This window comes from Tachyglossus aculeatus, chromosome 24 (assembly GCF_015852505.1).
Source record: "Tachyglossus aculeatus isolate mTacAcu1 chromosome 24, mTacAcu1.pri, whole genome shotgun sequence".
NCBI lineage: Eukaryota > Metazoa > Chordata > Mammalia > Monotremata > Tachyglossidae > Tachyglossus > Tachyglossus aculeatus.
In genome coordinates this window covers 18,582,212-18,595,697 of record NC_052089.1, presented here as the reverse complement: position 1 = coordinate 18,595,697, position 13,486 = coordinate 18,582,212, and the positions used below count along the sequence as shown (strand labels likewise).

Genomic DNA, 13,486 nt, shown 5'->3' with positions numbered 1-13,486 from the left:
GGGAAAATAACACGGAGCAGACTACCTTGGCAATGTAATCCCAGAAGTGTGTGCTTATTACTCCATCCTCAGCTTTGTTTTCAAGGGAGGCTTAGAATATCTTTTTTAATATCTGTCTCCCTCTCTAGACTGTAAGCTCCTTGTTGGCAGGGATATTATTGACACAGAGAACCGGAAACCTGTCTTGTCCTGTCTGCGTTGTGGGCAGGGAATGTGTCTGTTACATCGTTATCTTGTATTACCCCAAGCACTTAGTACAGTGCTTGGCACACAGTAAGTGCTCAATAAATGTGATTTAATGAATCAATGAATGAACCAACTGTGTTGTCATGTCCTTGCCACTTGTCTGGCGTATGACCTTGGACAAGTCACTTAACTTCTCTGTGCCTCAGTTACTTCCTCTGCAAAATGAGGATTAGGACCGAGAGCTCCACGTGGGACAGCGGCTCTGTCCAACCTGACTAGCTTGTCTCTATCCCGCTTGGCATATAGTAAGCACTTAAATGTTATTAAGAGAAGCACTTAGTTCGATGCTCTGCACACAGTAAGTGCTCAATAAATATCATTGGTCATTGATTATGGGTATTTTGTTCTGAAATCCAGGGGCACACTGGACTTGCAGATTTCCATTCAAGTGACTATCCCAAGGTAAAGTTCTGAAGGAGCAACACACTTATCTTAGTGTTGTCACTTGCTGAACTCAATAATTGTCTCCCCATCTCTGGAAACAGGTCTGCAGATCACAATTAGCTCCCACACTCAGTGCTCTCCAAGCCTGGAAAACCATCAGCCCTTCCAGCTTCATGCTCTTTAAATTTACTGGCCTCCAGGATATGTTTTGAGGCTGCTGAGGATATTGGGAAATTCAATTTAAAGCGGAGCAGGTGCCCAGAGTTATTCTAAATTTAGCCCAGTAAAATCTGGGAGAATTTTTACATATGAACACAAGTTGTTGACTTTTTTTCCTCAGATGAGTACATTTGATGGTTAATTTGATTTTATGTGTGGGTACACATGTGTGTATGTCTAAGATGTATTGAAATCTCACTGACTAGAAACCTTTGGTATGGACCTTGATGCCCATATTACAATGGGGTCCCAGCATCCTATTGCTTGTGCATCCCTTCACTGACAAAATGAATAGTGAATTACTTTTAGCCAGGATTCTGCTTCAGCAGTGGAGGATGGAGAGCCAGTACCAAGTCTGAATTTCAGCTGGCCTGATTTAAGAGGCACCTTTGTATTCTAGAGTTGTTCCTGAGAATATGATACCTAAGCCATTACTCACAAAATGCTATAAAATAATTCCTTGGTACAGTTGATCTCTGCTGCTGGTATTCCATCTGGCCAAATGTCTCCTGGTGATACAGTAAGTGAAACAACTCCTGGTCAACAATAGTCCCTGCCATTTAGGCAATTAGGGAGTCCAGTGCTTTCAGAGTAACCCCTAACAATCAATTCAATACTCAGCTTCCAGCTGAGTTTTGTTCACAGCTTAGCTCTCTTTAGGAATGTTCACTGATACGCTTTACATCTCTCCAACTTCTGAGTGGCCAACTTGGCAACTAGGGTACGAGACAGACCCCAACCTCCACCCTCAAAGGCCAACTCATGTCCATGCATCTTATTTGGACTACAATGTCTTCTTTGGAAGCCCTGAGGAAGTATAATGTCTGGATGACATTCAATTAGTTCTAGTGTAATTATACCCTTGGCAACCAAATACTAGCTAAATTTCAAAACTGGATTAACTCTTGATCTTACCATACTAGAGAACCTAGAGCCCTCTCTGATAGCACCTGATTATACTCTGGTGATATTTAGGAAAGAGTACAATCATAACGCTTACCATGCATAGAGAAGTCTTTATGGACAATCTGTATAGAGAAGTACTTCTGCAAACAGGATTTCCAAATGTCTGCAAAAATCATTCCTCTCTTCATATCTATTTTAAAGGCTTTCCACAGAGTTGAAGAATTCAATACCTAGTTGTCACTGCATTTCAAGAAAATGCTCATGAATCTAAATGACAAATGGAATACCAAGGGAAACTCCTTTACTTCTCATTAGGCATGAGTGGTTCCAGAAGCTCTCATGAAGCATAGGAAGAGCCAAGAAACACCATTGGTTAGGTATTCTGGTTGACTAGCTGCTCTAAAATGATGGGCCAAATTGTGTTTTGTTCAAAATCTGTAATTCACTTTCACTTAGATTATCTCACTGACCTACTGTACTCAATGTTCTTCGATATCTTGTTTTCTTCATTCACTCTAAGGCACCAAATGCTTCTATGGTGAGAAGGCCACCTGGTTTAAATACGGGATCTCATTTTTGTGGCATGCTTCTATATGGCATGCCTATCCTTTCTGCATCAGTAAAGCACAACATGACTGTGGCACTTCAGAAATGAAATTATGTTACATCTTTGGTCATTTCTTTTATTGGAGCAAGTAGAAAGCACCACTCCAAACTTGGCTAAAAAGAATCTGAAGTGAACATAAAAGATACAAGTAATAAAAAAATACAGGTTTTAGGCTCCCCACATCAGGGGGAATGACAACCCAAAACCAGAAAGCCAAGCTATTTGAAGTGAGATGAATTATCTCAAAAGAGTAAAACATATATATCCAGCATTTCATGCCACAATTAAATAAATTTTTACTTCAAGAACAATTACCTGTTTGGATTAAGTGGTAACTGTAATCTGCTCACAAATCTACACCTTGAAGTGCATGTTACAAGACTCTAGTTCAAAACCGACACTGAAGTTGGGGAGTGGTGATGTGGTCGTACCTTCTAATGTTATTCTAGATTGGTGTTAGCTGCACTCAACTAGTTCATGGCACAGAAAAACACTGCAGTGCAGAATTTTCAGTGTGAATGCAAATTATTTCTGTATTTCTCCCACAGAGAGAGGGGAGGCTGGTCAGGTATTTTTGTGGAATTGTGAATTTCTTTGTTTCTTTCCAAAACTTATGTATACATCTTAAAATTTGTACTGCAAATACTAGGTAACTGGGACAAGGTTGAGTTTATTACTGGCAAATTGCCCCTGGCCAAACTCAGAAGCCACATCCCCACTCTCCCAACTAGTACTAATGATCTCCCTAAACACTATCACCTCACCCATCTCTGACCATTAGAGACAGACAAACAGGTTGTGGAAGCAAAAAGGAAGGGAAAGAGGCCAGAGGCAGACTGAGGGGACTATGATGCGCCTCACTGTTTGCTTAAATATTCTTTTCTACCTCTCCAATCTTTTCATTTTTGCTTCCATTATTTCTGTTGTCAGCCAGGATTTCACTACAAGAGTCACGACTCCCCTGGAGATCCCAGGCCACAAAACTCCCACTTTGGATTGGAGAAATTATAGACATAGGTAGGAAGGAGTGGCTTCTAATATGTGGACTGGTAGTGGAGTGGAGAGGAGGGGTCGGGTGGGAGCCTGCTACCAGAAAAAAAAACTGCACATGAGTACTGATCTCGAAAGAAATGAAAACAATGCTTCCTAGAACTCAAGTTTTCTCTACCAGGATTTAGGTGTGATTTGAACTAAGCACTTAGATTGGAATCTTGAAATACATGCTGTAGAGAAAGACATGTCCTTGTACAAATGCAACCTGTTTAGGGAATGATAATGCTCTATTTGTAACGGCTTCCTGTTTGACATTAGGTCAGACAATCAGCTTCTACAAGTAGCAAATCCTCATCCTTAAAGACATGTCCTTATATAATAATGATTACCATTATTAGCATTAATTATACAAATATATAAACATTAATTATAAAAACTGTAAAATAAGAAACCTATTAATTATTAATCAATATTATTATGGTGGTTGTTAAGTGTTTACTGTCTGCCAAGCACTGTTCAAAGCACTGAGGTAATCAGGTTGGACAGTCCCTGTCCCAAATAGGGCTCACACTCTTAACCCCCATTTTGCAGGTGAGGTAACTGAGGCCCACAGAAGTGATTTGCCCAAGGTCACACAGCAGATACATGGTGGTGTTTAGTACAGTGCTCTGCACACAGTAAGCACTCAAATATGATTGGCTGAATGAATGAATGATTAGAACCCATGACCTTCTGACTCTCAGGCCTGTGTTTTATCTAATAAGCCACACTGTTTTGACAAATGCAACCTAAATTGTCTATGGCATGATAATGTTTTATTTGTAATGGTTTCTAGTTTGACAGTAGGGCAGACAATCAGCTTTCTGCAAGTAGCAAATCCCATCCCTTATCTGCCCCAAAGTAACTGAGTGACACAGTGAGTTAGTTGACAGAGTCAAATCTTCTCATGGAAAAATGAGCGACTTACCAGCGTGGCTCAGTGGAAAGAGCCCAGGCTTGGGAGTCAGAGGTCATGGGTTCTAATCCCGGCTCTGCCACATGTCTGCTGTGTGACCTTGGGCAAGTCACTTAACTTCTTTGAGCCTCAGTTACCTCATCTGTAAAATGGGGATTAAGACTGTGAGCCCCACGTGGGGCAACCTGATCACCTTGTATCCCCCCAGCGCTTAGAACAGTGTTTCGCACATAGTAAGCGCTTAACAAATGCCATCATTATTACACTTACGTTTAGCTGTACACACCTCTTCATTCTTCTTTCAGGTCTCTATAGCACCACTTAGGAAACTCTTTCCCCACAACTAAATTCCTGTGCCTGTGAATTGACATAAGTACAATTTTTCTCACACATCCAAAATCTGTGAAACAGGTAGGGCTTTTGAAGAGAGGCATGTTTTAAAAATTAAAGCTTACTGGGAAAGGGCACCACTTTAGCTTTGTCACCCCCTGACCATCACAGTGTTAGTCCAAATAGCCTTCTGACTGCTCCAAACCAAACATGTTAGAGAAGCATACCTTGAACTTCACCATTTCCTGTACCTTGGAAATACCATTTTATCTACAGGAAATATGCCTGTTTTCAAAGCCACTGCATAATATTAAAAATGCTACACAGCTTGCCCACTGGCATATAGAGTATATTCTAATTTACTGACATAACAGTAACTGATGGATTTAGCCTGAAGCCTTCAGTAGTTTAGTGCAATTTGCCCTAGCCTACAAATTTTAATTAGATTATAAACTCTCTGAGGGTGGAGACCAAGCAAAGGGATAGAAAAAGAATTTAAAAGCAAGCCCTGAAAAAAATTCAATACAGGTAACAAGCCCTGGAAGGAAAAAAAAATCCAAACAAACCATATTTTGTCATTCCTTTGTAGCTCCTCACAGAGGTTGTACAATAAAATACCTGTAACAAGGTGATAAGCAGGAAAATAAAGCAGACATCTGTGATTTCTTGACTAAAAAGTGGGCTTCACTAGAATCATACAACTACATTACAATTCCACAACACTGTGAATGACAAATGCATTTTGCTCAGAAGGACATGACATTGCTTATGCTTGAGTGTTTTTTTCCCCTTGTCTATAATATATTACTTAGAAGAGATCATTACTCAGTGAATTGTTCAGTTATAAGTTAACTGTTGGGTGAACAGGAAGTTCTGTTTTAATCCATACTGTTTTAGCATATTCAGTAAAACAGGCCAACATTCTCACCCCCCTGCCAGAAAAAAAAAGGGCTAAAGAATCTTGGATAATGGCCAGCAAAGTGAGTTAGAATGGATTTGTGACCTTATACGGAAAAAATATTTTAGGGCCCCATAATCTAATATTATGCTTTCTTTCTCACCTCTTTACTCAACACATTTTTCTATGGTATTTTTTCATAAGACCCTATCACCTGATTCACTGAACAAAATTATGCAGACCTGACAGTAAGAAGTAACAACACTCTCCACTTTTGTATATATAGCACTCACTTACCCCTGTTGTTGCCACCCATCTTTTATTTGGGAAAACAAATACAATTAAAAATTCACATTCTGGTTTTTGAAAATGTGCATAGAATCATATTATTAATATGCTTTCTGATACTGATGACACCATGGCTACATATTACTGACAAATTAAGCCTGGGAAAAGCATCATTAGAAAGACTGAAAAGAATAAGAATATTCACATATTTGTTATGCTTATTAGAAATAAAAGAATGGGGGTACTGTCACACAACTTCTTCATGGGGCAAATTCACAGGCTCAGCGTTATGAATATAGTAACGTTCATTTCAAGAATTAACACGGTGCAATTTCATTTGTTGAGACAGACAGAAGGACACCTATATTCTTATTTTCAACTCTTAATATTTTATTTTCATTTATTTTCATAGTTCCTTCTCAGCTGCACACATTCACTGCTTCTCTTGCACAAAAACTTGACAAGGGTAATTACCTTACATGACATTGTGGAACCCTGCAACTAAAGCCAGTGAAATCTAGGGAATATATTAGCAAAATCAATCAATATAACGAAAACATAGTACAAAGTTACACTGGTGTTTTGACCTCACTTTGAAGGTCACAATTTTTTAAAAATAAAAATTTATTCCAGTTGTTAGAATAGCTTCTTGTCATTTTTAAGCTACAGTGTCTGAAAATGCCCTCGCAGCCCCTATAACACAAAATTAACGCTAAGGCAGGAGAATATAAACTGGAACACTTAACAGCATGATGGCACACTGTGTCTTCATCTATAACAGAGTGCACAGATTATGACAGTGCTGGGATATTCATAAACCTCTTTTAATGGGAAATGCATCACCAAAGACTTTCAGGCTCATGTTTCCCAGCATGCAGTATTATCACCCAAGATCATTCATTCTTTCAAAGACATTCAAATTATGATTCGAGTTAGGGATTACACAAGTGAACACACAGTTTTCCCATCCTTTATCCTCTCATATTTCAATATTCTGCCCTTTCTAAAGGACATATTTTATGATAAATGCTTAAGGTATAGAACTAGCAATAGAAAAACAAACATGTTTTCTACTGGATAATTTACTATTAGCCTAAAAATTTGAAGAACGATCATAAATTGCAATTCACTCTCAAGAAAAGTATTTGATCACTACTCACTTGTTGGAATAATGCATTTTACAGAGAAGATTATTACTAACTTCTGAGAGGCTTGGAAAACAAATTAAGGTATATTTTCCCAGGGAATAAAGTATGCCTTGTATGGAAAACACCTTTGGAAGTCGTGTAACTCTTATAAGACACTTTTAGGAATATTGCCGCAATGCACTACCTGAAGCATCCTTGAAAGATGATTAACTTACAATATTGGCCATGAGACGATATTGCTAATAACCCCCTTATTCATTATTATCCTTAAGTGAATTTTGATGTCCTCAGGGTCGGCTAGATATGACCTTTTTAAGGAGATTTTTCTGCCAACAGAAAGCCAGCAACCTAGAGGTTATATTTTGATACCCCTTTAGTATGATTCCAAATCTATTTCCCAATATGCATGGACCCCAAACTTGGTCAAAAAGGAAATATTTTCCAAAACCTACTCATCTATAGTAAATAGAAGATATTTTACTATCACAAACTAGCTCATGAAACTCCATGAAGACATTATACTTACTAGCTACTCAGGATCTGGGGATCAAACCAGTATGATCCACATGCATGTATCCAACTGCAGTTATTATAGACATTTAAGGGAAAAACTTAGAGTAACTTCGATAATCACAGAAGTTCTTCTAAACTGAATTTAAGAAAGGATCTTGGTACCTTATTATTTGCAGGAAAAGGAGAGAACTCAAACAGATGAACCCGTAGTTCTCCAATTTTTAGTACAGGTTATGCTTTAAATTAAATTGATTAATTTAATTCTCAAATCCAAGGAGATTAAAGAAATGACTGGGACCAAGAAAAGAAAATTCTCTGTAACACTTCAAACACGACACCTCTTTTGAGAATATGGGTGTTCTGTAACACTGGAACAGCAAAAATAAAATTTTCTCTATTTCTGTCTCATATATATATATACGTATATATATACCCTGAATTGGGCTTCTGAATATGATCTCCAGCTAATCAAGTGAATATATTAATACTTCTTTCAGATGCCTAATATTACATGTAGCATAATTTTTTTAAAAAGCTTTCAAGATATAAACTCTGTGACGCTGAATACTGAAACACGAAATCCCCTCTGCATCTGCACAGAATGGACCTAGATCTTTTGGTCTTCAGTTTGGGAGATCCACGTTCTGAAGCACAAGGGCCACTCTGCTTGGAATGTAGACCTAAAGAGCAGGAGAGAAAAATCATTCACACCTGATGCATATTTAAAAACATAAATGGCTTTAAATTCATGCCTTCGACTAACCCCTTCCTAAAGCTTTTCTTTTTTTACTTCTAACATATTGAAGGCGTATGCTGATTTTGGACTGTGTTAACTCCTTGGATTTTGTGGATTCTAGCAAAAAGGTATTTTCCCACAAAATATTTAACCAGTCTTATGCTACAGTGGTAATATATTTTTAAGCAAGGACCACTAGAGGGCTCTTTATGATTTGCAATGGCCAGTTTTAAACTTGAGAACTAGAGATAGACTTCCCAGAAGTGACAAATTTTTGCACTGGAAATTAAAGTTGTCCCAAGGTCTTTGGTCACACTTTACAAAGGTAAATACAGACAGTGAGCAAGTAATGCTCTGCACCCCCATCTTCATTAGCTGTAGTTCATGAACATATTTTTACTCCTTTTTTTTTTGAACGACAAACAATCGAAGAAATCACTAAAAAGGTTCATAGTCACTCTAGGTCATGTGCATTTAACTGTTTTCCTAATTACAAAAGTGCATCCATTTCTCAAAGTACTCCTTAAACAGATGACTAGAATCTGAATTAAGCAAATCTAAATTGCACATGAAAGCCTCGAGGATGCAGCCAATCAATGGTATTTATGGTATTTAGAGAAGCAGCGTGGCTCGGAGGAAAGAGCCCGGGCTTTGGAGTCAGAGGTCATGGGTTCAAATCCCAGCTCCACCAATTGTCAGCTGTGTGACTTCGGGCAAGTCACTTAACTTCTCTGGGCCTCAGTTACCTCAGCTGTAAAATGGGGATTAAGACTATGAGCCCCCCGTGGGACAACCTGATCACCTCAAACCTCCCCAGTGCTTAGAACAGTGCTTTGCACATAGTAAGCGCTTAATAAATGCTATTATTATTATTATTAAGTGCTTACTATGTGTAGAGCACTGTACTAAATGCTTGTGAGACTACAAGAGAACTATTGGAAGCATTTGTATAAGCACATTGGAAGTACACAAAATAAAACCAGTATCCAGATGACTACACAGACAGTTCTTTCCCTATGCACCACTTTACCCATTGCATAAGTTAAACTAGTCTAAAACCTGTCAAAGTAAAAATTCCCAAGGAACCAAAGATTGCTAGCTCCGTTGTGACAGTGTGCATAGTTAATATATTCTGCTTATCAGGCATGTGATATTCAAGAAAGCGCTAGATTGGTGACAGCAATAGCTTAGAGAGTCTGGAACCAGCATGAAAGGTCAACAGAAATACTGCCTTAGAAAAAGATGAAAATAAGAACATAAACTGATTTTTATGGAAACAGATGAAAACATGCTCAGTGCATCTCAACTCTTAACAGTGAACATAGTGTTTTCTCCCTGAGGCTTCTGTGATAGCTCACAAATCTTTTCCTATGAAGAGTACATACCATACAGTTGGAAAGATCTGAATATTAAAAGCACTGTGGATTAAAGATGACTAAAGCAGACTTGGGAGCTGTGAGAGAAATTTATATTATGGTATAATGTAGCAGTTTAGCAATTGTTCCCTAATCTTCTGCTGCAAATGGGAAAATGTTTAGAAGTTATTTCAAAGTGGGTTGAAGCTTTAACCACTGCTAGCCAGCACAATCCAAGTTATCTTACCTAGTTTAAGAATGTCTAACATAGAGAAAGGATTTTCAGGTTTGTAATAGATAACTTGATCGTAAACACCTGCTATCCGAGGACTGGCATAGGTTATCTGAATCAGCTTGGGTCTGGATTTCATCTTTATGTCTTAAAAAGGCTGCAATATGTTTTGTACAACTTAAAAAGGAAATATCATATGTACATATATAAACGTACATTTGGTTCTGTTCCTTGGAAGGATGCTAACATGGACTAAAGACAGGGCACATGTCCTTTAGTGGGCACGCTATAAACGGCAGCACTGGGAGATGTGTTTGACGATATACTTGTAATAATCTCAGATGAGAAGCAAAAGCTCACTTCTGAGAGAACTCCAAAAATATGGAAGTGATAGTAGATATCCGAGAGGTGTTTGTGGTACTTCTCAAGTGCTTACATTATTGTGCCAAGCACTGTTCTAAATGATAGGGTAGATACAAGAAAATCATGTTGGACACAGTTCCTATCCCACATAGGGCTCACAGTCTAAATTGGAAGGATAACATTTTACAGATGAGGAAACTGAGGCACACAACAATCAAGTCATAAGTCACACACTTGGCTAGCAGCAGAGCCAGGACTAGAATCCTGATATTCTGACTCCCAACTCTATGTTCTTTCCACTATGCCACACTATTATTACCACATTATGAAAGTAGAATGAGACGATACTTTAGTCTCATTCAAATTGTTTATTGTAGGACCACTTTTAGATGTGGCCTTTCTCCAAGGAACTCAAATCACACTTCAAACTCCAGTTTTATAACCTCGATATCCCTGTGACCTGGATAATAATAATAATGATAATGATGGCATTTATTAAGAGCTTATTATGTGCAAAGCACTGTTCTAAGCACTGGGAAGGATACAAGGTGATCAAGTTGTCCCTCATGGGGCTCACAGTCTTAATCTCCATTTTACAGTTGAGGTAACAGAGGCACAGAGAAATTAAGTGACCTGCCCAAAGTCACACAGCTGACAATTGGCAGAGCAGGGATTTGAACCCATGACCTCTGACTCCAAAGCCCAAGCTCTTTCCACTGAGCCAGGCTGCTTCTCATACTGGATAAACAGTATGTATAAAAACTAAGACTACATCTGCTTGACTTGATAGTTTTCAGTGGCAAATGCAGTCAGTCATCTTTATAAAGGTTGCATGTTGCATGATTTTAACAGGAATTTAAAATTATGGTACTGTGTTTCCATTGTATTTCTCTAAGGTGAAAGCACTTTACCTACACAGTGTTGATAATTCTCACTACATTTGTAAAGTACTTTGTTGATGTTTCATAAAATGTTTATTAACTTTGAACATCACCACAATGTTTAATTTGGGGTAAGTCTTTACTTATTCAGTAAATTCATTCTGTAAATGAGAGGTAAATGACTACCGTTGTGAGTATAATATCCACTACAAAAAGAGTAAAAAACATAACCACATCCCCTTCTTGGTTTTTCAAATAGCACAGTATTCTTCAGTGGGGCACACAGTATCTCTAAAAGCAAAGATGATCTTTTTAAATAGAGTATTGAGAATAATAGACTACATTTAGCAAAGCATCACTCATAACCTATGCTTTCTCAAATGGATAACAAAATTCATTCTAACTAGAGAAAAATAACCTTTTAGGAGGATACACTTTATTTTGACAACTTAATTTCAATGCATTAGTTCTAGTGGAATTCCTGTTTTTGCAAATGAATGAGTTTGAAAATGAAGCCAACAAGTAAAATCATATCTGGAATTGATTTTAATGTTCTTTCAAATAATGAAAAAAAAAAGGTCCAGGAACTTCAGTGCACAGCTACTTTTTACCTACTGCTTAAATTTTACTCTTACTTTCTTATATTAGTAAAATTGACTGAAAATCTGGAATTGTAACAGAAAGATTTTGAAAAAGGGAATGCTGACATGACTTGCATTTAGTTTGTCACGGTTCACTCATGGCAAATGGAGATCTGGTCTTGGAAGCTATTATTGATTGCATTACCTCATTTTCACTGATATGCAACTGTCTCTCTTTCATGTCTATTTGTCCAACCTACCTTCTGAATCACTTTCAAAATCGCAGAATACAGTTTTTGAATCTTTAGGTTGGATAATTTCAGTAAAGTTCAGGAAAAAACTGGACAAATAATGCCCAATAGAAATAAGATCCTGACTTCCTAATTTCAGTTGCCTGTTCACTAATACATTTCATCTGATTCATCTTATAAAAATGCTTTCCTCAGAGGCATAAAATCAAACACATTTGTAGTGACCATCTAAAGTTTCGAAACAACTCTGCTTCAACAAAATGATTCTAGAACAGTGCCTTGATTTACCATTTAGAGAGCATCACTGATGAAACAGAAAGGAGTCTATTTAGAAGACAGAATAAGCACGATCTTCATTTGCTACTGCTTATGATATTTCAGCAGGAGATGGATTGATCAATCTATCTCTAATAAAAACTCTTAAAACTAAGTGTTGTGGGACATTTTCCATAAGTACTTTTATGATACTAATTCCAATCACAAAGAGACCACCTAAGATTACATTGGCATGGAAAGTCTTTGTGGGTAATTCTACAATACTATTAACAGAAATATTTTGCAATTTAACATGGTCACTGCAGGAGTCTTTACTGAATTATTACCAGTGCACACTGGAGGAGAAATGTCAATTTTTAAACAATATTTTACTAGATTTTTCTATTTATAATGTTAATTTAAACTCCATTAATACAGAATATGTGAGCCAGCCTTTACACTCCCTTCATCTGCTTTCCAGTAGTCATGAGGCTTCATTTTGAAGATGAGATTCTAATGCCCATAGCCTTGCCTCTTATTTAGTGCTGGTGTCTTTTGATCTATAGGAGGGAGCATTTGGGGTTTACAAAGCCTCATTTGGTCTGCAAGTCTTCTGCAGAAAAGATGGGGTAGCAGGACCTAATGGGCATAGGATGCAAACGCTCTTTACGCTCTTGCCGTAGAGTCAGGAGTAGTAAAGCTCAAAGCTCAACTATTTAAATTATTGTGTCCCAGCCCATAAGCCACATGAATGATGAATCCATCCAGCAGTGCAGAGACTGTGTCTACCAACTTTGTTATTTTGTACTTTCCCAAGTGCTTGTGCAGTGCTCTGCACATAGTAAGTGTTCTACAAATACCACTGATTGATAGAGGCTTGTCTATTTTTCCTAAGAGATCACCAGGGATAACATGCAAATTGGTGAAGCGTTCCATATTTTTCTTCAAACCACTATTAAAATCACATCTCCTCCAAGAAGCCTTCCCTGACTAGGTTCTCATTTCCCCCATTTACTCTCCCTTCTGCATCACCTATGCACCTTGGATCTGTTCCCCATAAACAGCCCCTCAGCCCTGATGTACATACATTTATACTCTCCCATTTCTCCTACATGAATTTAAATGACTGTCTCCTCCTTTAGAATGAAAACTCCTTTTAAAGGGATTGTCTGCCGACTCTACTGTATTTAGCTCTCCCAAGCGCTTAGTACAGTGCTCTGCACACAGCACACACTCAATAAATACCATTGGTTGATTGACCTCAACCTATTTCCTCAGTAGTGCTCTAGTGTTTTACCAACCTCTTGGTCATGATATTCTTCCTTATTTCTTAACCCAAATTCTT

At 37.9% G+C, this 13,486-nt stretch overlaps 1 protein-coding gene across 1 annotated transcript in view; it reads right to left on the bottom strand.

The window, feature by feature from the left end:
- Positions 1–6,192: 6,192 nt before the first annotated feature.
- Positions 6,193–13,486, bottom strand: part of GBE1 (1,4-alpha-glucan branching enzyme 1) — a 180,155-nt gene continuing 172,861 nt past the window's right edge. The window contains exon 16 of the mRNA XM_038766124.1: positions 6,193–8,167. Within this exon, the coding sequence (XP_038622052.1) occupies positions 8,111–8,167 (57 nt within the window). The 3' untranslated portion in view covers positions 6,193–8,110. The remainder of the gene's footprint in view (positions 8,168–13,486) is intronic.